The 24962-nt window shown below is 41.3% G+C and overlaps 2 protein-coding genes across 3 annotated transcripts in view; both read right to left on the minus strand.

Annotated features, from left to right (window-relative positions):
• Positions 1-1452: 1452 nt before the first annotated feature.
• LOC120040132 (hydroperoxide isomerase ALOXE3-like) lies at positions 1453-15020 on the minus strand. 2 transcript variants are annotated; one of them, XM_038985377.1, is made up of 15 exons: positions 14875-15020; positions 12652-12805; positions 11763-11970; positions 11422-11503; positions 11185-11307; positions 10352-10455; positions 9644-9816; positions 8153-8296; positions 5553-5756; positions 3738-3824; positions 3292-3461; positions 3037-3158; positions 2723-2823; positions 2338-2508; positions 1453-2189 (listed from the first exon to the last, which is right to left on the minus strand). In XM_038985377.1, the coding sequence occupies exons 2-15, from the start codon at positions 12796-12798 to the stop codon at positions 2010-2012; spliced, it is 2016 nt and encodes a 671-aa protein (XP_038841305.1). In that variant the 5' UTR covers positions 12799-12805; positions 14875-15020; the 3' UTR covers positions 1453-2009. The 2 variants fall into 2 exon arrangements, with proteins under 2 accessions (XP_038841305.1, XP_038841306.1); XM_038985378.1 differs by lacking the exon at positions 14875-15020 and having other exon boundaries at positions 12652-13713.
• Positions 15021-15504: 484 nt separating this feature from the next.
• Positions 15505-24962, minus strand: part of LOC120040131 (TBC domain-containing protein kinase-like protein) — a gene marked incomplete at its 5' end in the record, with an annotated part of 57669 nt that continues 48211 nt past the window's right edge. Inside the window, one exon of the mRNA XM_038985375.1 lies at positions 15505-15897. Within this exon, the coding sequence (XP_038841303.1) occupies positions 15787-15897 (111 nt within the window). The remainder of the gene's footprint in view (positions 15898-24962) is intronic.

Here is a 24962-nt window from a genome sequence, read left to right on the forward strand (position 1 = left end):
CAATAGTACGCAAGTATAAACACCATGGGACCACGCAGCTGTCATACCGATCAGGAAGGAGACGTGTTCTGTCTCCTAGAGATGAACGTACTTTGGTGCGAAAAGTGCAAATCAATCCCAGAACAACAGCAAAGGACCTTGTGAAGACGCTGGAGGAAACGGGTACAAATGTATCTATATCCACAGTAAAACGAGTCCTATATTGACATAACCTGAAAGGCCGTTCAGCAAGGAAGAAGCCACTGCTCCAAAACTGCCATAAAAAGCCAGACTAAGGTTTGCAACTGCACATGGGGACAAAGATCGTACTTTTGGTCTGACGAAACAAAAATAGAACTGTTTGGCCATAATGACCATCGTTATGTTTGGAGGAAAAAGGGGGAGGCTTGCAAGCTGAAGAACACCATCCCAACTGTACAGCATGGGGGTGGCAGTATTATGTTGTGGGGGTGCTTTGCTGCAGGAGGGACAGGTGCACTTCACAAAATAGATGGCTTCATGAGGGAGGAAAATTATGTGGATATATTGAAGCAACATCTCAAGACATCAGTCAGGAAGTTAAAGCTTGGTCACAAATGGGTCTTCCAAATGGACAATGACCCCAAGCAAACTTCCAAAGTTGTGGCAAAATCGCTTAAGGACAACAAAGTCAAGGTATTGGAGTGGCCATCACAAAGCCCTGACCTCAATCCTACATAAAATTTGTGGGCAGAACTGAAAAAGCATGTGTGAGCAAGGAGGCCTAGAAACCTGACTCAGTTACACCAGCTCTGTCAGGAGGAATGGGCCAAAATTCACCCAACTTATTGTGGGAAGCTTGTGGAAGGCTACCCGAAACGTTTGACCCAAGTTAAACCATTTAAAGGCAATGCTACCAAATACTAATTGAGTGTATGTAAACTTCTGACCCACTGGGAATGTGATGAAAGTAAAAGCTGAAATAAATAATTCTCTCTACTATTATTCTGACATTTCACAGTCTTAAAATAAAGTGGTGATCCAAACTGACCTAAGACAGGGATTTTTTTACTAGGTTTAAATGTCAGGAATTGTGAAAAACTGAGTTTAAATGTATTTGGCTAAGGTGTATGTAAACTTCCAACTTCAACTGTATATGTATGTGTATGTATATATGTATGCATGTTTTTGTATGCATATGTGTATATATATGGGTATGTATGTATGTATGTATATGGATATACATGTATATATATTTACCCCAAAAATATATGGGGGATTGGAAATTATGCAGAAAATTATGTTGATGGAAGCAACAATCTTTCCGCAATATCAAGCTGATCCAGCCTTAAAAAAAAGAAAAACGTCTGGAATTCATATAATTTTCTAATCGTTTTACGCGTGTATTTTTAAAAATGTAATACATGACGGAGGTAGACAGGGCTTCAAGCAAAATGAGATGAGGCAAATACCACAATAAGACTGGAGATAAAAAATGATTAGCTTTTAATTGCAAACGAGAGTCACACCTATTGTTCTCTCATATTATTCTGATACTTGTTTACTGTTAATCAACATTTCAGTGTCACATCATTTAGCAGGAGAGCTCATTTTCACCAGGAGTCCCTGTCGTCGTTAGTTATATGGCACCAGAAAAGAATCCGTCAGAAAGACCCTGTATTTCTTAACATCCATTAAAACGTACAAAGGTAATAATAACATCAACAAGGTCTATGTCCGTGAGAGGGACACCATGTGGAGGTGTGTGTTGGTTTAACACAGTTAAAACCCGCAGTGCGATTTCCCTTTATCTGATTGAAGTGGGACATTAGTTTAGCAAAGCTCCAAAAATTGACATACTCAATACATTTTGTAGATTTTAGAATGTTTAGTATTGCATGCCTCCAGAATCATTGGGTCGTGTTCATCAGGGCACGCAATGGAAAACGTTTTAAAGCGCTAAACAAAGGACAACAAAAATAAGGTAGTTCCTCAGTTTTCTTCCAATTAGTGCCTAATGAACTGGACCCTGGTCTAGGACTTTGGCTTATCTAAATGGCCACACTGTTCTCCACCACAGCAGGGTCCATATAGGTGTATGGCACTGGTAGCCCAGAGTTCCTGGCATTGACGGTCTCGCTGAAGACCTTCAGCTCCGTCTGGAATTTCTGAATCATCCTGCAGGGTGGTATCTCGTTGAAGTGCTCCTCTGGGTACTGGCCAAGGGCCACCTGCATACGGAGAATAATCAGTTAAAAAAATATTGATAGTTACAATATCATTAACATTAAAAAGGACACTTAAATATGATATTTTGTACATATAGTATTTCGGGCCTAGATGATATTGATAATAGTTCATGAAAGATGGCAGACTCACAAAGTCACTGGATTGCTTGCTAAGGAGCCACATAGTTGACATGCCCTGTGCTGTTGTGCCGACATCGGGGAGGGTCTCCAGCATGGTGCTCTCAGTAGACTGCCCCTTAGTGGTGGGAGGTGGCTGTTTCAGGGAGATGGGGGTGTTGGGCATCCAGCCACCATAGTCATACTGTAACATGATGAAAAATGACTGATTATTACTGACATCCAATATGGTGGTATTCTGAAATTATATGATAGTGGCAAGGAATTACAGAAAAAACCTTGCAACGTTTTTACAAATATGTCTCTTCCTAAATGGTAGAGGAGGCAGATAATGTCAGTAGTGCTTAGATTTAGATTAATAACACACTTGAGAAAAGTATGGGCTATGCTACACCCACCTGTCCAGAGTTGACAGCAGAATGTTGGCCTGAGCAGGTGAAGATCACCACGGTGACGAACTTGACGACCTCTGGCACAGTGGAGAAAGACTGAGGGATTCCTGGACAGAAAGATAAGAACCGAGAGAGGTGTGTGATGAATGGAGTTATGCCAGGAGAGCTGGGTGGACTGTTACTATAGGACAGTCACATCCATGGAAGTTGTGAGTTATGGTCCAGAAACAAAAAAACATATTGGTAAAAATAAGACATTTCACCATACGTCATTACCCCACCCCCCCCCCCCCTCCCCCTATTACCCTGTACATCGTCACCTGTGCATTCTTGGGCCAGGAAGCCATGGTCAAAGATATCCTTGATCCAGTTCTGTAGTTCCTGGTCTACCCGGACCTCTGAGTCACTCTTGTAATAGAAACTAATCACTTCCTCTACAAACCTATACCGAAGGCGACAACGGAAGAACGAAGGAAGAAGAAGATGTCATATCTATGTAGAGCTATACTTTCACTCTAGATTCTACCAGCGGATGATACTGTACTACCATGTAGGTCTGCTCTGTTGTAGCCTACCTGTGGATGATGTCCCACAGCTTGAGTCCATCATCCCTGTAGTAGTTGTTGGGGACTGACTCCAGACCTCGTGCAGTGATGTCTTCCGGCACACAGAGGGAGCTGTAGGTCAATGAGGCCACAGATCTCCTCAGGATCTCAATCATCCCCTCTCCGCCCGAAGCAGCAAACTACAACGTCACTTAAAGTTACTTGATTACATAATTCTGTAACATTATAATGTACTTTAACTAAGCTGCAATATTACACTGGTTCTATGAGAGATAGTGAACCTACCAGCAAGTATGTTGACCCGGAGGGCCAAATGACCATACTTGGGGGTACTGTAGGTTCACTACAAGACATACAACCGCATGTATGCTGACTCTGACACAACTTCCATGGATGTGTGATTCCCAATATGGACACCACACACTTCTATGGAAACAGTCCAGTCAGTAGCCTACCTGAGTGAAAACTCCTTCATCAGCTATTAGTAATGCCCGGGCCAAGAGGTTGATCTGGAGGGAGTAGCGGGTGTGTGGAATCAGAAGCTAAAGCAGTAAACCAGGGTGGAGAGAAGGATGGATGGTCAACAATCCCAAGAGAGAAACTGGCATTAGTAAGGACTGTCTGGAGGACCACATTAGAAATAAGTGTATTATACTTTCATGTGTCATTATCCTCTGTCATGGTCCAAACACACCAAGACAGTCGGGAAGAGGGCACGACAATGCCTATTCCCCCTCAGGAGACTGAAAAGATTTGCCAAAAGTTCTACAGCTGCACCATTGAGAGCATCCTGACCGGTTGCATCACTGCCTGGTATGACAACTGCTCGGCATCCGACTGTAAGTCGCTACAGAGGGTAGTGTGTACGGCCCAGTACATCACTGGGGCCAAGCTTCCTGCCATCCAGGACCTATATAATAGGAAGGTGTCATAGGAAGGCCCCAAAAATTGTCAAAGACTCCAGTCACCCAAGTCATAGACTGTTCTCTCTGTTACCGCACGGCAAGCGGTACTGGAGCGCCAAGTTTAGGTCCAAAAGGCTCATTAACAGCTTTTACCCACAAGCCATAAGATTGCTGAACGATCAATTAAATGGCCACTATTTATATTGACCTCAACCCTCACTTTACCACTGCCTACATGTACAAATTACCTCAATTACCTCGAGTAACCTGTATCCCAGCACATTGACTCGGTACCGGTACGCCTATATATAGCCTCGTTATTGTTATTTTATTGTGTTACTTTTTTAACTTTAGTTTATTTAGTAAATATTTTCTTAACTCTATTTACTTAACTGCATTGTTGGTAAGTAAGCATTTCACGGTAAGGTCTACACCTCTTGTATTTGACGCACCTCGGAGCACTAACTGGACATGCTATGCTATATTATGTTATGTTATGCTATGCTATATTCTTCTATGCTATGATATAATATATTATGCTATGATATATTATGTTATCTTATCTTATGCTATGCTTTATTATGTTATGTTATTCTATGCTATTTTATGCTATGTTATGCTATATTATGTTATGCTATGATATATTATGTTATATTATGTTATGCTATATTATGTTATATTATGTTATGTTATGATATATTATGTTATGCTATATTATGTTATGCTATGTTATATTATGCTATGATATATGTTATATTATGCTATGATATATTATGGTATGCTAAATTTTGTTATATTATGTTATGCTATATTATGTTATATTATGTTATGCTATATTATGTAATATTATGTTATGCTATGATATATTATGTTATGTTATATTATGCTATGATACATTACGTTATGTTATATTATGCTATATTATGTTATGCTATATTTTGTTATCTTATCTTATGCTATGCTTTATTAGGTTACGTTATTGTATGCTATTTTATGCTATGTTATGCTATATTATGTTATGCTATGATATATTATGTTATATTATGTTATGCTATATTATGTTATATTATGTTATGTTATGATATATTATGTTATGCTATATTATGTTATGCTATGTTATATTATGCTATGATATATGTTATGTTATGCTATGATATATTATGTTATGCTATATTAGGTTATAGTATGTTATGCACTGATATATTATGTTATGCTATGCCATATTATGGTATGCTAAGACATGGAAACCATGTGTTTTGATCAAATTCCACTCTTTCCGCTCCAGCAATTACCACGAGCCCGTCCTCCCCAATTAGGGTGCCACCAACCTCCTGGGTTTATGCTATGCTATGCTGTGTTATGTACCTTGTAGAGAGGGTGCACCATGGGCATGTTGCGCAGCAGTGCTACGGCGAACACCTCAGCCAGGAGGTGAGTGCGCAGCAGGTGGACGTTGAGTTGATGCTCTTGAAAGTCAGCGCTCCTCACAAAGATCTTGGCCAGGAGCCAGTCATACTCAGAGTCAGTAGGAAGGAAGATGGGGTTGTCTTTTGCAGGCTTCTGCTTCAGCTGTGGAGAGAGAGAGTGTTAAGGACCCCATAGATGGTACCAGCAACATAATCCCTGTTTAATACAAAAATACAAATAATAACAATAGCAGATTCCTTTTTGGTGCTACATAGAACCCTTTTTTGAAGGTTCTATAAATAACCATAAGGTTATAAATGGAATGATAATGATGCTATAAAGAACCCTGTCCTAAGGTTCTATAAAAAACCATGAACATAAGGTTATAAATGGAATGATAATGGTGCTATAAAGAACCCTGTCCTAAGGTTCTATAAAAAACCATGAACATAAGGTTATAAATGGAATGATAATAGTGCTATAAAGAACCCTGTCCTAAGGTTCTATAAAAAACCATGAACATAAGGTTATAAATGGAATGATAATAGTGCTATAAAGAACTCTGTCCTAAGGTTCTATAAAAAACCATGAACATAAGGTTATAAATGGAATGATAATGGTGCTATAAAGAACCCTGTCCTAAGGTTCTATAAATAACTATTTAAAAAAAATAATAATCTATATAGCACCAAAAAGGGTTCTGCTATCGTTTCAACCCTTTCTGGTTCAGGGCTTGACATTCACTTTTTTAGCCACCTGTCCTTTGTACAAGTAGGAAACATTTTTTACTTGTCCAAAAGCTCAAGACACAAAAAAATGGTCTGTAACACCATTTGTACATCATTGTATGTTGCAAGGAACCACTTTACAAAATGAAATGCATTCCTATCTTTTTATTGACCATAGTTAAGGCAGTCTCCAAATTCAACAAGGCTCTCCTGGAGGATGGTTGGACACCCTCTGGTAGGTAGTCTAGAAAATACAACAAGGCTCTCCTGGAGGATGGTTGGACACCCTCTGGTAGGTAGTCTAGAAAATACAACAAGGCTCTCCTGGAGGATGGTTGGACACCCTCTGGTAGGTAGTCTAGAAAATACAACAAGGCTCTCCTGGAGGATGGTTGGACACCCTTGGTAGGTAGTCTAGAAAATACAACAAGGCTCTCCTGGAGGATGGTTGGACACCCTCTGGTAGGTAGTCTAGAAAATACAACAAGGCTCTCCTGGAGGATGGTTGGACACCCTCTTGGTAGGTAGTCTAGAAAATACAACAAGGCTCTCCTGGAGGATGGTTGGACACCCTCTGGTAGGTAGTCTAGAAAATACAACAAGGCTCTCCTGGAGGATGGTTGGACACCCTTGGTAGGTAGTCTAGAAAATGTTGCAACGTTACAATTACAACCAAATAGCCTGCTTGTTATGTCTTTATAAGTAAGGGCTTCCCGTCATCGCTGGGATGATACAAAAAATATGTCTACGGTTCAAAAGACTGACAGATTCAAAATGCATACAACCACTGCACATCAAAAATGTAAAAATGCAATAGGCTGACGCAAGAGCTCAGACCGTTTAGCTTAAACTGTTGATACATTTGTTTAAAAAAAATGTTTTATTCATATTATAAGCTCAACAAAGGGCACATGGCTGTAGGCTATGCGCAAATGTTATTTGCATTGTTGAATTAGAATTCATAATAGCAAGCTAGGACTGATGGTTTGGTTAGCTAAACTACCAAGTCCTTTTGGTTACCCAGGCATCTAGTGTCGCTATCTAGTAAACTTGCTAGCTATTTCAGTGGATGTTGAACTCATTTATCCCTGCAAATGAACACATTTCTAGCAGTAAATGTGCTAAATTATAGCCATGGTATAAAAGGGATAATCAACTCGGGGCTCTATGCGTACTCTGGAAAATAATGTAACTCTGTGGAAGGTTAGTTCCACTCTGCTAGCGCATTGTGGAACACACCTCATTATTACTTATTTTCCAGAGAACACATAGTCGTTGATTATCCTTTACGTATTTCACAAGACACTTTCACTGGCCATAGTCATATTTAACATGTAATGACATAATAACACAACAGATAAACTGGAATGACACTGTCACTCAAAACGAGCCTTGATCAAACCACACCCCAAATAATTATGAGCTGCCCCCCCCCCCCCCCAAACACATTTGAATTATCACAAAAAGAGGAAAGAGCCCTTTTCTGAACTCCAAAGAAGCATTGAAGGACTCAAAGGTTTCACATAAAACCATCACCCTTCCCAAAGAACCCTTGATGAACCATATGTTCTAAGTGTGTAATGCATTAATTAAAAGCATTTGAAGACAGTGGAGGGAAACATGGGGAGGATGGGCTCGTCATAATGTTTGGAATGTAAAGAAGGGAACGGTAGTAATGAGCCTGTACTCTGCATTTCTACCTCCACCAGCCTCCACGGGTAAGTGGGCTCTCTAAAGGAGATTGAATCATGATGGGTTTACAGACTCTCTCACTTGTAATGGTCTCCGTGACTGTAGTCTTCACTTCAACATTAGTTAGGTCAACCTTACCTGGATGGCGATGGGAACCAGCTTGTCATTAGGGGTTCTGTAGAGCAGGACCAGAGGAGCCGCCATGTACTGTTTTTTCCTATTGATCACGTTTGCCTTTAATCCATCCAGGTTCTTGTAGTCAAGCAGGAATATGTTGCCGCTCTGTTTGGGATTGGATGACATGGGAGAATAAATCCAAAAGTTACAATGCAACAGGTTAGGATTACGGTTCACTTTCTTGATATTTTGGAATGGAACAGCTATTTTAGCTCTGTGTTTTACTAGGATTATCCCAAAAAACATCCAATAAAGTTATTTTTGCGATTACTTTCTCGGATTTTAGGGTTACCATCCCCCCACAAAAACATCAAAGAAAGTAATACAGGGATGTTTTTCATTTTTTCAGTGACCAGGTTTCCATCCAACATTTTTGAAGTACATGTTGGATAGAAAATGTCACGACAAGCCTGAAGGAAACAGAATATTTGTCTGTAAACTTTCAGCATGTCAACAAAACAAAGAATGCTAGACAGGGTGGGATATTTTTGTGTCGGTAAAATGTATAATGGGAGAAATGGTGGTGGAATGGCACTTTAATGTGCAAAAATTGATATAATAACCATCATATCTAAGTAAAGTCACATGATGATATGTTGTGTGGTCCTCTCACTACGACTCGGGAACACATGCAGTTGATTAGTCTACAGATTAAATAAGTTATGATGAACTTCACAGGGTGGTGAAAGTGCACAGTGATGATCTTGATGCTCCTGTCCAATAAATATTGAGGGTCTTTTTCTGGTGACATGATGACCGATGCTTGACTGCCGTTGATAAGTAAAAAATAATATTTTTGGTCCATATAATAATGTCATCATGTAGGCTATACCTGCACTGTATCTGCCAGCTGTTGGCTAGAGTGCACGTGGCAAGACCAGAGTGGGCACATTCGCTATATAACAGAAAAATAATTGTGACAATGTCATCAGAGTTGAAAATGCCATGGAAATGCCATTTACATGTTGTTTTTTTAATGTTTGGGTACATGGTAATTTAACCACAAAGGTTATTTTTATGTGCACTACGTCATCACACAGCCTTATATCCGCAACAGGTCAATTTGATGGAAACATCTATAGTGGGGAAATGTGCATATTGTTTTATGTGGATTTGAGAATATTTGCATGAAAATCTGTCGCCAATTGGATGGAAACCTAGCTATTGAGAAACATAATGGATGGACCTCCACAAAAGTCATCTGGAGGTCCAAAAAGGAATCTGGTACATGCCTCTGATGGTCCAAGAAAGTGGACGTCTAGACATCCAACAAAGGGATCTCCATTGACTTCCATTGATAATTGGGAATATCTAAGATATTCACCTAGGTCCAAGAGGACTGCCCCTAGTCCAGCGCCACCCATAATATAAGTGGTACTGCAATAATTTAGGCAACTTTTAACAATTCATTTATTTTACCAAAGAGTCCCATTTTGACATACTGTACAGTACCTGCAATTCCCTTAGGAGGCTGGACGATCCACGAAGAGAGGGCTTCACCATGTCTTCTGTGACGGGGAAATTTGCCGGCAAATCCGAGCAGCGACGGATCAACATGGGGTTGCAGCCGTTCAGATACTGGTACCCGAAAAACTCATCTTCCTTCCAGTGCTCCTGTGTGTAGTCTGGAAGGAGGAAATTCTGGGTTGTATTAATTAGTGCACACCGTAGCAAAACCTTTTGCAACAGAAACAAATCAAGAGTTTCTTATTGGACAGGCAAGTCTGTTTTCTTCCACATGATGCCTAGTAAACCAGGGTCGTTTTCAGTATATAGAGTATATATAGAGAACCAGTCAAAAGTTTGAAGCTGGTTGAGAGAATGCCAAAGCTGTCATCAAGCCAAAGGGTGGCTACTTTGAAGAATCTCAAATATAAAATATTTGTTTAACACTTTTTTGGTTACTACATGATTCCATATGTGTTATTTCATAGTTTTGATGTCTTCACTATTATTCTAAAATGTAGAAAATAGTGAAAATGAAAAAAAAACTTGAATGAGTAGGTGTGTCCAAACTTTTGACTGGTACTGTATGTATATTTTTATTGGACATATTCAAGTAGTATTACTTTCCCCTTTCACTTTGTTTCAAAACGTTTACCACCTAATAAACAGGCCCCTGGAGTTAATACTGCAAATGCACCTATGAAATGCACTCACCTGAGATGACAGTTCTATTGCAGCAGAAGACTTTGCTGATTTCATCAATGTTTTTCCAGCTCTTCTTGTTGTCGGAATACCCCTTCAGTTTCAGCTCAGTGATCCTACACAATGGAAGACAAGGAACTATGTCAAGATGAGCCAATAGAGTTACACAGAGCAAATGTACAACTCAACAATATAAATGAATGGAATACTTTAGAAGAGCTTTGATGATCTGCTGCAGGAAGTACTATTTGAACTGTCCTTAGAGGATGAGTTATGCCCGACGTACGCAACGCAATACGCTAACGCAACAATGGCTGTCCTGCATAGTCGCAAAAATATGCAAGTGTGTGCAACCCAAAATGTTAAACTCACCAAGTACTGGACAAAGGAAAAAAGCTCAAATCCGCACTGAACTATTCTTACATTTGAATGTAATTATCAGCAGGAGAGGTCAGAGCAATCAGACACATTTGGGCGTTCAAAAATAAGGCATTCACACATAGTTATAAATGATGGAACATTGTAGTATATTTTTTCACAATCATAATTTACATTCATTATTTACATACATTGTTCTACTATTTTTCACAGCTTCTACTGAGTAAAAATACATTAAAACGTTAAGAATATTTTAGTGAATGAGGGTTTTTGGGGGTTTCCCCCCCCAGTGTATGCCTTTTGAACCCGGCACCCAACAACCTTTTGTTACTACAGACTTTCGAGTTGAGCACGCCAATTCCTCATTCTGCCACTTATCACATAGGGAAGCCATTATGAGTAGCACATTGCATTCTCGTGTTGTGTACTCAAGTCGTGTATTCATTTGGTTTAGGTGAGGAACTCACCCGGTGGCGGCGGTGAAGAGGAACTGGGTGGCCTTGGTGAACGAGAATTGGATCTCGCTGGGAAGATCCAGAGGGTTGTCTGCCTTCATGCTGCCGGGGAAACCCTCCTTGTAGGTATCCCAGCTGAGTAGGAGGAGCAGGAGGAGCAGGAGAAAGGGGAGGAGCAGGAAATATATGGAGGTTGGTCAGATATAACAGACAGACTGGGCAGCTAGGACGAAAGACCACAGCACCTACCAGTATTGCTCAGTTCTCTTCTTCATCTCTTTTTCTCTGCTGTACCTGGCAAGATGATTAGTTTCATCACAGAGTCTTTTAGCTGAAAAATATAAAAAACAATAAATCAAGTTAATCACACGTATTATTGCACTAATCCTTCAGAACCAGTGTTGCATGTATTACTGTATGTACTGTGACCCTAAGAGGCAAAGTAGCTTTTAAAACTTAGTGACAGCATGCACACACAAAGGAAATGCCTCCCCCTCACAATGGTTGCAAGTATCCACTTTTTTTCCAAGCATTACTCATTCTGACATGTCTGCATGTGATGTTGTTTCATAACGTCACACCGTGCTGACCTGTGCCCTCTCTGAACAGGTGCACCTCCTTGTCCATAATCCAACGGTAGATGGGGAACTGGCATGTGTCTCCCTCTGGCGTCGTCACGATAACCTTGGACGGGAACCAGGCGTCCTGGGGGAAGAGTGGGAGGGGCTGTTTGTCCAGCTCTATCAGCACCAGCGTGCTGAGGGAGGAGGGGCACACCACGTCGAATTCACGAGACGCCTGCAGAGAGAGCGGGGGAGAGAGAGAGATGGAGGAAGTGAGAGATAGATGGAGGGAATGAGATGGCGGGAGTGAGAGAAAAAGGGAGGGGCAGAGAGTGAGAGAGAGCAGAACCTGGACTGTGTGAGAAAGCAAATAACAATGGCAAATATAACTAATCCTGTACTACCAGTATTATTACGTAAGGGCCCAACATACAGGAAACAAAGTCTTCATGTCATATACACTATTAGTGTATGAACATATTGGGTGCGTTTGGGTGTGTTTTGAGGACAGTATTTGAAAAATGCAAATGGTAAGTCTTATTGAAGCTAGAATCATTTGTTGCTACATCCATTTTTTGGACTTATAAATTATATATACTCATAGATTCTTGAAGAATATATTTTATAATTTCTTAGTTCAACTGTCGTACCCAATCAGAACCCAATGTTTGTAAACAATGTAAATGTAAACAAACACTAAGCTATAGCCACAAAACATGGTTAAAAGTATACATTAAAAGTATACATTTTTCTATGTGTTTGAGTGTGTGTGACATGTGTGTGACATTTCTACAAGCCCATCCCTCAGCTTTTTACCAAAACAGAGGCGGGGCGCCTCTTTGTTATTGTTTCAATTAAGGATTCTAGATTTAGAGAGAAATATCTCTTAGTACTGATAGGAGCATGACTGACTTACCGTGCCTTGATAGAAGAGTCCCTTCAAGCTAGTGAGCCACGTGCGCTTACTCTCTCCTTTTTCGCCAACCAGCTTGATGAAGACGTTGTTCATCGTGGTGGCAGTTGTGATGTTGTGTGTGTGCACAGTCACCTTGTATCTTGCCATTTTGACTCTGAAAAACACTATGATAGGCTTATCTGCACACACTGAGACTGCACAGCAAACAACATTTCATTCAATGTAGACGGTGCAAACATTTCTGCAAATATTAAGACTTGCATGATATCTGTTGATCCATTTTAATATAACAAAATCATTTTTTTTATGGTATTCTTGCTTGAATAACAAACTTGCAAAGCCACAGTTATTGCATACACACAGCATGTAGGGGGACATTTTGCACAAGCAAATGGCAGTGAGCAAATGAACCATAGACAGGAGTAATATGCTTATTCAATGTGCATATTATCCAATATACCCATTGCATTGTGTGCACGCAATGCACACAATGCACATATATCATGGCTCAGTACACTGATCTCTGGTTAAATAGTCTCCTCATTCTACACACAGTTGAAGAAAACAAAACATGAAATCACGCTGCACATCAAGTTGAACTGTATTTCTTGCACACATCTGTGCTCTTTTGCTTGATGAAAATTTCTTCCATATTATCAAAAATAAAACATTCAGTGTTCCCTTACCTGATTGGTTGATAGTTTGTAGTACCCTGTTAACTGTGCCTTAACATGCATGTAATGATCACCTTCCCTACTGCTCGTTTTATACCTGGCTGGAGGTGTGTGTAGAACCATATGTACATATCTGGGTGTTACTTCCCACCATTGACTTTGCATATCCTGCATGATAAATTCTGGCACTGTTGATAGCGAAGCGTTGCCCAATCACCTATTGTAAATACACAGCAGAAGTGTTGAATCTGCTTGTAAAGGTTGAGCCGTGGTTGAAAGGGTGTTGTAACATCAATTTCCCAATTCTGAGGGCATGTGGTTAAATGTTTGCTCAGCACTGCAATGCAAGTTACATGTGGGAAATTGCATTGTCACAGACTCTGTTTAGGTGGTCTGCAAGATATCCAAACAGGATTTTACGAGTCTTGTGCAGTTACTATATCAAGTTAGTACTATATATACAATACTGTACAGTATTCTTTTTTATGTAACATTTATTTAACTAGGCAAGTCATTTAAGAACAAATACTTATTTACAATGACAGCCTACCCCGGCCAAACCCGGACGACGCTGGGCCAAGGGACTCCCAATCACGGCTGGATGTGATCCAGCCTGGATTCGACCCAGGAACTGTAGTGATGCCTCTTGCATTGAGATGCAGTGCCGTAGAGTGCTACGCCAGGACAGCCTCCAAATCCTTCCTACTCACACTGATGATGCAACATCCATTGTGTTTTTTGGCAGGACACATACCCGGTCAATACGTATCACTAACTTGCATCTTATCGCATATCCTTCATGGCAATTTCCAAAGAATAGGTGAGGCCAGAGGAGGCTGGTGGGAGGAGCTATAGGAGGAACAGCTCATCGTAATGGCTGGAACGGAATCAATAGAACGGAGTCAAACGTGGTTTTCATATGTTTGATGTGTTTTATGCCGTTCCATTTACTGCAGTCTTTACAATAATCCCATCCTCCTATAGCTCCTCATACCAGCCTCCTCTGTGTGAGGCCCTCTGCTGATGGAAAAGGGTTGCCGAATAACATAGGCTACTGTATAAATATACAGTAAAGTGTGGAAAAGCATGTTACTTTAAGCAGCCTAAGTAGTGATTGCCCTTTTTTTTTTTACATTCAAACTAGGAACTTTTACTTGGTAACATCAGGAAGCAGATAAAGTGCAGGTCAGGTTAGCCTATGGAATTCCATTCTCTTGAAGTATTCTCCTTCCAGTATTTTATAGTTTTTGTTGACAGCTAACAGGTAGAAGTAGTTGAGATAGTAGGGGAGATTAAAGAAAGGGATCGAGGTCGGAAAGTGGCACAGCCGGGAAGTGAACCCTTGCCTCCAGGGACAAAGGGTATTACAGCACTACCACGAGACCAGCCCCCAGGACAGCAGATCTTTCAAAGAATTCTAATCAAATAAAACACATTTTATTTAACGTTTACGTCTTCTTAGCAACCAGAAAAACAACAGATCCGATAAAAACCAAAATACGATATCTTTCCCACAACGTCTCCATTTCGTCATAAAGTACATCTTTACCTGGTTGCATGACGTCTTCTCAACCAGAAAGTCAGTTGAAAACCAGAAAATTTAAAATTTTGCCCACTGGGACATCTATTTGGGTCGTAACAGGACAAATCCCACCTACTGTATGCTGCCTTTCTGTTCAGAAATGGAGTTGCAGTGACTGCAGTAATTACATATGCAATCTGTATATTACCTTCACTGTGTACATAATACAGGGATTCCTGCAGAACAAACACAGGCGCAGGGTAGACAGGGTCAGGTTTGAGGTTAAACCAATATATGTCTTTATCATGGAGCTAAGTTTACAGTGAGCTTAGTGTGTCTACAGTATGAGGCCCATATGGTTGTAATAATAGATTTTAAAGATTAAACTTTGTAAATACACTATGTTAACATGAAAACACTTACATACGCACTGAGCAGTGATAGCAGACATGAACTGTGAGTAGTACAATGCTTTTGATGCAACACCGCCTGTATGTCAACTATCAACGCAACCCTTGAGTTCTCTTTTATGATGAGACGGAAGACCTCAACATTTTATCAATGTGACCTCTTCCCTTATATCTTCAAATGATACACCCTTTCTTATCTCTTATGCAAACAGAAGTCAGACACTTTGTACAGTGAGGAGCTGATCTGTCATTTTAATGCCGTGACATCTGAGCACATACATACAGTACTACAATGTAAGAATAAAAAAAAAAGATAGACTGTTACATCAAATTATGAAATCTAAAAGAAAAACAATATACAGAAACACAAGCAGATATTTTCAAAATGTTCTTACATTTTACAGTTTTTTACAGTTTATATAAAAAAAGAAAAAAAGAATGCCCGTTGGTAGACTATGAACGAGCGGTTCCCTTTTGTTTGTGTGGGCGGGACCGAGTTTGTTTGGCAGCTGGCGGTTGTGGTCTCTGATCAGATCTGGGGGGAGGGGACAGTGAGGAGGCCTGTGGGCTTCATCTTGTTGATGCCTCCGTCCAGGGTGGTCACCCGAGGGTAGTTTACCTTCACCAGGTGAGTCGCAAACTGGAGGGGGGACAACAAGACCAAGGAAAACCATTAACAACATGGAGGAACATTTACCAATCTGGAGGGGAGGGGGGGGGTCAACAAGACCAAGGCAAACCATTAACAACATGGAACATTTACCACAACGTTCAACAAAGTAGCTACTGTAAGGTGCAGGAAGAAGAGAGAGTGTACTGACGAAGGAGGTCTCTGCGTACTTAGAGAACATGCGGTTGTCTAGTTTCTGCAACTTTCATCTGATACAGGCCCTGATGTAGGTATCATCTGATACAGGCCCTGATGTAGGTATCATCTGATACAGGCCCTGATGTAGGTATCATCTGATACAGGCCCTGATGTAGGTATCATCTGATACAGGCCCTGATCTAGGTATCATCTGATACAGGCCCTGATGTAGGTATCATCTGATACAGGCCCTGATGTAGGTATCATCTGATACAGGCCCTGATGTAGGTATCATCTGATACTGGCCCTGATGTAGGTATCATCTGATACAGGCCCTGATGTAGGTATCATCTGATACAGGCCCTGATGTAGGTATCATCTGATACAGGCCCTGATGTAGGTATCATCTGATACAGGCCCTGATGTAGGTATCATCTGATACTGGCCCTGATGTAGGTATCATCTGATACAGGCCCTGATGTAGGTATCATCTGATACAGGCCCTGATGCAGGTATCATCTGATACTGGCCCTGATGTAGGTATCATCTGATACAGGCCCTGATGTAGGCATCATCTGATACAGGCCCTGATGTAGGTATCATCTGATACAGGCCCTGATGTAGGCATCATCTGATACAGGCCCTGATGTAGGTATCATCTGATACAGGCCCTGATCTAGGTATCATCTGATACAGGCCCTGATCTAGGTATCATCTGATACAGGCCCTGATCTAGGTATCATCTGATACAGGCCCTGATGTAGGTATCATCTGATACTGGCCCTGATGTAGGTATCATCTGATACTGGCCCTGATGTAGGTATCATCTGATACAGGCCCTGATGTAGGTATCATCTGATACTGGCCCTGATGTAGGTATCATCTGATACAGGCCCTGATGTAGGTATCATGTGATACAGGCCCTGATGTAGGTATCATCTGATACTGGCCCTGATGTAGGTATCATGTGATACAGGCCCTGATGTAGGCATCATCTGATACAGGCCCTGATGTAGGTATCATCTGATACAGGCCCTGATGTAGGTATCATCTGATACAGGCCCTGATGTAGGTATCATCTGATACAGGCCCTGATGTAGGCATCATCTGATACAGGCCCTGATGTAGGTATCATCTGATACAGGCCCTGATGTAGGTATCATCTGATACAGGCCCTGATGTAGGTATCATCTGATACAGGTTCTTATATAGGTATCATCTATGCATAGTCACTTCACCCCCACCTACCTGTACAAAACACCTCAACTAACCTGTACACCTGCACACTGACTCGGTACCACCTGTATATAACCTTGTTGTTCTTATTCTTATTGTGTTACTTTTTATTATTACTTTTTATTTTAGTCTACTTGGTAAATATCTTCTTAACTCTTCTTCAACTGCACTGTCGGTTAAGGGCTTGTAAGGAAGCATTTCATGGTAAAGTCTACACTTGTTGTATTCGGCGCATGTGACAAATAAAGTTTAATTTGATCTGATACAGGCCCTGATGTAGGTATCATCTGATACAGGCCCTGATGTAGGTATCATGTGATACAGGCCCTGATGTAGGTATCATCTGATACAGGCCCTGATGTAGGTATCATCTGATACAGGCCCTGATGTAGGTATCATCTGATACAGGCCCTGATGTAGGTATCATCTGATACAGGCCCTGATGTAGATATCATCTGATACAGGCCCTGATGTAGGTATCATCTGATGTAGGTATCATCTGATACAGGCCCTGATGTAGGTATCATGTGATACAGGCCCTGATATAGGAATCATCTGATACAGGCCCTGATGTAGGTATCATGTGATACAGGCCCTGATGTAGGTATCATCTGATACAGGCCCTGATGTAGGTATCATCTGATACAGGCCCTGATGTAGGTATCATGTGATACAGGCCCTGATGTAGGTATCATCTGATACTGGCCCTGATGTAGGTATCATGTGATACAGGCCCTGATGTAGGTATCATCTGATACTGGCCCTGATGTAGGTATCATGTGATACAGGCCCTGATGTAGGTATCATGTGATACAGGCCCTGATGTAGGTATCATCTGATACAGGCCCTGATGTAGGTATCATCTGATACAGGCCCTGATGTAGGTATCATCTGATACAGGCCCTGATGTAGGTATCATCTGATACTGGCCCTGATGTAGGTATCATCTGATACTGGCCCTGATGTAGGTATCATCTGATACAGGCCCTGATGTAGGTAAGGGAGAAACTTGTTTCTTCAACATAATAAAGAGCAACACAGTGTTGAAAATATGCTGTAATAGCGCATTTTGTAATTCTGACTTCCCCAGAACTGGAGCCTGGTGCAACTGGTGTTGCTCACCACATCTACGGCATCACATCTGGAGAATGAAGTTGTTCCCAGACTCTGCTTACCGTAGGTTAGGTGGTCTGCAACACATCCAGTCTTGTCCAATTGGCTACAGTAGGTACAGTATCTAGTGTAGCTCGAGGACAACTTCCAAATTCTTTCAAATAACACAGACGATTCTACTATGGTGCTCGCATTAGCAAGTTGAATTTGTTTGCTAGCGTTGATCAGTGGCTGAGAGAAGAACAAACACGACGCAGACTAACAAGCAAGGTGAAGTAGTACCCAAACATCACACCTTGGAGTATAACATTACAGCCAAAACACTGGAATTGTTTCAGGGAAGTGCACTGCTTGGTAAATAATTAAAGATACATTCATGTCTGGCCAATGTATGCAGGCTTGTGTCTCTGTATATATAAACTGTTATATTTACAGTCATGTTTTCATGCATGGTCCGATTGTAAATAGACGGTAAATAAATAAAAATATCTATCAGACATAAACGATATAGTAGACGACTAAAGACCTAGCTTTGTGTTATACATCTCCAGTCTAATTAGGGTGCATCCCAAATGGAACTCATTCCCTACATACCGTAGCACACTTCTTTTGACCAGAGCCCTATGGGAATATGATGGCATTTTGAATTCCCTCAGACTGGGAGAGAAGGCACACTAGGCAGTCAACAAACATTCATCACTAATGCATTAGGGTCTATGGACCTTGCAGTCCTTCTACAAACAGCATTTCTCACACACACACATTACCATGTTTGCCTGCCAGGTCAAAACACATTTCTCACGGCTACATCTTCTATCTTCTCGACCAGAATGAATCACAGTTGCTTTAATTCCCTCACCACTAAACCTTGTGGGGACACAACATTCAGTCCCATTCAAAATCCTATTTTCCATAAACCCTAACCCGTACTCTTACACTAACCCAAAAATCTAACCCTAAACCTAACCCTAAACATAATTCTAACCCTAAACATAATTCTAACCCTAACACTAATTCTAACCTTAACCCTAAACCCCATAGAAATAGCCTTTGACGTTGTGGGAACTAACAAAATGTCCCCAGTTAGTCAACTTTTGTTTGTTTACTATTCTTGTGGTGGCTTCACACACACAGTCTGAACCCACACAAGCACACACACACGGAATCAATTTCTTAAATATCCTCAAACTAGATTGTCACAGACTTCAGTTGAAATCTCCAAATGAGAAAAGATCTTCCATCCAGCCTCAGGGCAGATTATTTGGGATGGAGAGGGCAAGCAAACAGTCCATTCTTTAAGAAAAACTACAGCAGCCAGAGAGAAATGGAGAGAGGGAGGAAAAGTGAATGTGAGAGAGACAGAGATGGTAGGGAGAGAGAAAGAGAGATGAGAGAATTAGGCCAATTTCCACTAATACATTAAAAAAGGAGCAATTAAGTTTCGGAAACATCTAAAATATAGTGACACCCTCTCATGTCATTACCAAGCCCTGCAATGCCAAGAGCTGAGCAAAGAAAAGAGTCACCTCATCCAGCTGGTCCTGGAGCTGAGTTCACAAACCTTTTCTACTAACACACTGAAGCCTCAGGACCAGAACATCCAATCAATCAGAAAAACCAAAGTACAACACAGTCAAACCTAAATTGCTTATTGGGAAATACAAGCACAAAGCAAAATGCAGTGCTGTCTGGCCCTAAATCGACAGTACACAGTGGTTAACTACTTGACCATGGTTACTGATCAAAACCTTGACAAAGTACAGGCCCAGTGAGCACAGCCTTGCTATTGAGAAGGGAAGACACAGGAAAACCTGGCTCCCTGTAGAGGAAAGGCTGTGCAACCACTGCACCACAGCAGAACCTGAGACAGAGCTGCATTTCCTGACAAAATGTTAAAAATATAAAACAATTAGAGAGAGTGTGTCATTTCCCCAAATTTGAAACCCTTATTCAAGGTTTCAAAGATCTCTCTGATGAGAATAGGCTGCCCATCGTGTTGGGGGAGGATGCAGAGAGCTGTGGGTTGGCAGCGCACTACATTGCTGCCTGCCATAAGATGAGGGACAGTGTCTGACAGACCAACCAACCTGCAAATGTCCTCTATGCTTATTGTTATTGTTCAACATATGGTAATTTTTACCCTTGGTTATTGTTCTTACTGTTGTCCCATTAACAATACTGATTATTATTATTTTTATTATGTTAATATTGTAAATCTCCAAAGTAAGCTTTGGCAATATGTACATTGTTACGTCATGCCAATAAAGCAAATTGAATTGAGAGACAGAAAGAGACAGAAAGAGAGAGAGAACAAAAGATGTGTAGAGAGGGAGGATAAGTAAAAGAGATTGAGGAAGGAAAAGGAAAGGAAAACAGGGAGAGAAAGAGGGAACGATAGCGAGAGAGTTCGAATCAGAGAGCAAGAGGGAGGGAAACTCACAACAACGACTCTGCAGCAGCACACACATTCTAAGGAAGCGTTTAAGCGAGGCTCCAAACAGAACGACAGTCCAAAGCTCCCTCCCTTTAATCCTGTCGTGATGCCCGAGAAACCAGTAACCGTGCCGTAATCACTCTGCTCAAAGCCGACGGTAAGTCTGTGACTAAGACACACACAACATCCATGCATGGTTAATTCCCAAATGAATACACCGCCGAGGTAAAGGACAAAAAAAAGAGAGGGGAAGGGAAGGTTATGAAGGAGGAGAGTTTGCCTTTCACGCTATCCAGGTGGATGTAGGCTCTGGTAGGGGAAGATAAGATGACAGGAAATGGAGCGAGGAGGTAGTGGAAGTGGCGTCTGGGCGACAGGGCCGCTCAGTAGGGCCTTCATCTAGAACACATATGTCAGAGTCAAGGCCCGCGGGCCACATCCGGCCCGCGAGAAGGTTTTTTACGGCCCCTGGGATGATCTTGATTTATTATTAGAACCGGCCCGCAGACCGCAGCAAGCCGGCAGCCCGCAGATCTTTTACACGCACCAATACTACATTTCCCACAATGCAACGGTGACGCACCGAGCAGTAGGCTGCTTCATTTCAATATTTATTGGCACAGCAGTCGTCAGCATCACAGTAAAATTAACTTTCAGATACCCATCAAAAATGGCAAAACGGAAGGTGGACACTGAGAACCGGGGGTTTCAAACAAGGTGGGAGTCGGAGTATATGTTCACGGAGGTAGCTGGAAAACCTGTGTGTCTTCTGTGTGGAGAAAGTGTGGCGGTACTGAAAGAGTATAATCTGAGACGACATTATGAAACGAAACACGCGGACAAAAACAAGAATATGGACATGGAACAAAGGCTACAAAAGGCAGAGGAATTAAAACGAGGCCTCAAATCTCGACAGGCTCTGTTCAAAAAAGCCAAATCACAAGGCCAGGCTGCTGTCAAGGCCAGTTTTATTTTGGCAGAAGAGATCGCTAAATCAGCCCGGCCATTTACGGAGGGGGATTTCATCAAAAACTGCATGATTAAAGTTTGTGACGAAGTTTGCCCAGAAAAAAGGCAACTCTTTTTAAATGTGAGTCTGAGCAGAAACACCATTGCCGTAGGTTTTCAGTAGGTTCAATTAGGTTCACTAGACTATATGCGTCATTTAAAAAATTTTCAATGAACATTCGAACAGTCCGGCCCTCGGCTTGTAGCTAAATTTTTTATTTGGCCCTCCGTCCATTTGACTTTGACACCCCTGATCTAGAACAACAAGGCCATATTCCTGTGTATCCGTCTGTAGCACTGGGCTTTATCCTCCCTGCTCTGCAAATTGACTGAGACATCTAAGAGCTACTGTGAGGCAGAGTCTCACAACAGACGTTGTTGTGCCAAAATATGTATTCCGTTGTGGGATGAGGCTTTATCCACTTGTTAGGATCATATATATAGGTCTGAGTTGTTGAGCTGTGTCTACTCTGCTTGCTGTATAGCACAACTCCAATTTCTGCCCACAACATATTTGATGAAAAACAAAATGTGACTTTGAAGAGTCATCAAGACAGGTTGTTTTTCTATTGGCTGCAAAGGTTGGAAGATGCCTGTGCAGACTGGGTGCTGTCTAAGCAGGAAACACCAGTGTAGATGGGTAGGTCAACTTTATCACGGCAGTTCGTCTCACCTCTGACCTTGAGCCACCCGTCACATACACCCCAGACTGACTAGGCTGTCTGTGGTATTTCTTCTAAATGGATTACTCTACCCCCTGTCAGGCCTGCCTGCCTGCCTGCCTGCCTGTCACTATCTCTGTTTGTTACCATCTCTATCAGTCTGTCTCACTGGTCTGATCTCTCTTATACAGAAGGTCAGATACACAGATACACAGTCAACACAGAGGGTTTGGCATGTATCTGGTTCACAGGCTAAGTTCATTCAGGTTGCCCATTCATTTCAATATGAATACGTGTCTTACTTACTTCAGAGTAAGTATGGTCTCTCACCTTTTCAAACTGGTCATTAACAGCTACACAAAGGAGATGAGGGCCGCTAGACTAGAGGTCGACCGATTCATCGGAATGGCCGGTTAATTCGGGCCGATTTCAAGTTTTCATAACAATCGGTAATCTGCATTTTTGGACACCGATCATGGCCGATTACATTGCACTCCACGAGGAGACTGAATGGCAGGCTGACTACCTGTTATGTGAGTGCAGCAAGGAGCCAAGGTAAGGTGCTAGCTAGCATTACATGTATCTTATAAAAAACAATCAATCTTAACATAATCACTAGTTAACTACACATGGTTGATGATATTACTAGTTTATCTAGCTTGTCCTGCGTTGCATATAATTGATGTGGTGCCTGTTAATTTGAAAATAAAGGAGAGCCGCACACTCTAGGAGCTCAGATGCAAAGATATTTAATTACCAACGTTTCGACAGGCAAGCTGTCTTCATCAGGGTACAATCACAGACACTGCGGGATGACTCGTTTATATATAGTGTCAAGACACACAGGTGTCTGTAATCATGGCCAACAGTGGCCTAATATCATTGGTTAATTACTCATATTAAAACGGCATAGAATGAGCAACATACAATTAATACAAATGGATAGCATACGATCATAGACTCACTAAAGACCACACAAGCCTACAAACAACCACAATGGCAAAGTCACAACAAACACAACAATCACAAGAATGGCTTCAGATCAAAGTCCACATTAAGACCGAAGGGAGCAAGGGTCTTTAAATTAAATATCCAAGCAGCCTCTCGTCTTAACAATAAATTATCAAGGTCACCCCCTCTCCTAGGGAGGGTGACATGTTCGATGCCAATATAACGCAAAGATGAAATCGAGTGGCCTGCCTCCAAAAAGTGGGCCGCAACTGGGTAGGTCAAGTTTTTGCACCTAATGGTGCTACGATGCTCTGAGATACGTACTTTTAATTCACGCTTTGTTTTACCCACATAATTTTTACCACAAGGACAAGTTATGAGATAAATAACTGCCTTAGTGGAGCACGTAATAACACCTTTGATTGGGATCGATGTCCCTGTTTGTGGATGTTTGAAGGATCTGCATTTATAAGTGCCATTGCATTGGGCACAGCCATTACACTTATAATTACCATCCAATAGGGGCGCAAATAGACGTTGTTCAGGAATATCTTGGGGGGTTAAATCAGAGTGTACCAATTGGTCTCGGAGATTTCTGCCCCGCGAAAATACGACCAAGGGAAGGTCAGAAAACACATTACCGAGACTATCATCGGATTTAAGAATATGCCAATGTTTGTGAACGATTCCCTTAATTTGTTCAGAGCGCTTTGAATAGCGGGTAGCGAATCCTCTCCCTGAGAACACATTGTTAGTTACTTTTGATGTTGAGTCGTTATACACTAATATTCCTCACGAGGGCGGTATTGAAGCTATGGAACATTTTCTTCTGCAACGTGACCCCAATAAACTACCTTCCAGTGAATGCATTATAACATTGGCTGAAATAGTACTTACACACAACTATTTCATGTTTCTAAATGATTTCTTTATTCAGACGAAGGGTACTGCTATGGGATCCCCCATGGCTCCTAACTATGCTAATTTGTATGTTGGTTACATGGAGAAACAGTCTATTCTCAATCCTCTCAAAAATGTTTTCTTGCCTAACATCATTATTTGGAAACGGTATATTGATGATATTTTTGTTCTATGGAGGGGTGATGTAAAACAGCTCCAGGCGTTCCATGATTTTCTTAACTCCTGTTCTGAACATTTGAGATTTACTATGCAATCTGATACACGTCAAATCAGTTTTCTTGATCTTCTGATCTTGTGTGAAAATAATGTTCTATACACTGATCTTTACAGGAAACCTACTGATCGTAACAGTTTGTTGAGGGCTGACAGTTGTCACCCACTTCCCTTGAAAAATTGTTTGCCCTACAGCCAATTCTGTCGAATCAAAAGAATTTGCAAAAAACAATCAGATTTCGACAGAAATATGGCTGAGACGCAAAGAAAGTTCAAGGAGAGGGGGTACAAAAATGATCAGATTAATAATGCCATTGAGAAAATTCAAAACAAAACGAGACATGGCCTTTTTCAAGGGC

The sequence above is a fragment of the Salvelinus namaycush genome, unplaced genomic scaffold (genome assembly GCF_016432855.1).
Source record: "Salvelinus namaycush isolate Seneca unplaced genomic scaffold, SaNama_1.0 Scaffold326, whole genome shotgun sequence".
NCBI lineage: Eukaryota > Metazoa > Chordata > Actinopteri > Salmoniformes > Salmonidae > Salvelinus > Salvelinus namaycush.

Coding starts and splice junctions, on each gene's coding strand:
- LOC120040132 (XM_038985377.1), bottom strand. CDS start 12,798: ATGGCAAGATACAAGGTGACTGTGCACACACACAACATCACAACTGCC. Junction 8,297..9,643: donor GCCTCCTAAGGGAATTGCAG/GTACTGTACAGT, acceptor AATCCCAAACAG/AGCGGCAACATATTCCTGCT. Junction 5,757..8,152: donor TGGTTCCCATCGCCATCCAG/GTAAGGTTGACC, acceptor CTCTCTCCACAG/CTGAAGCAGAAGCCTGCAAA.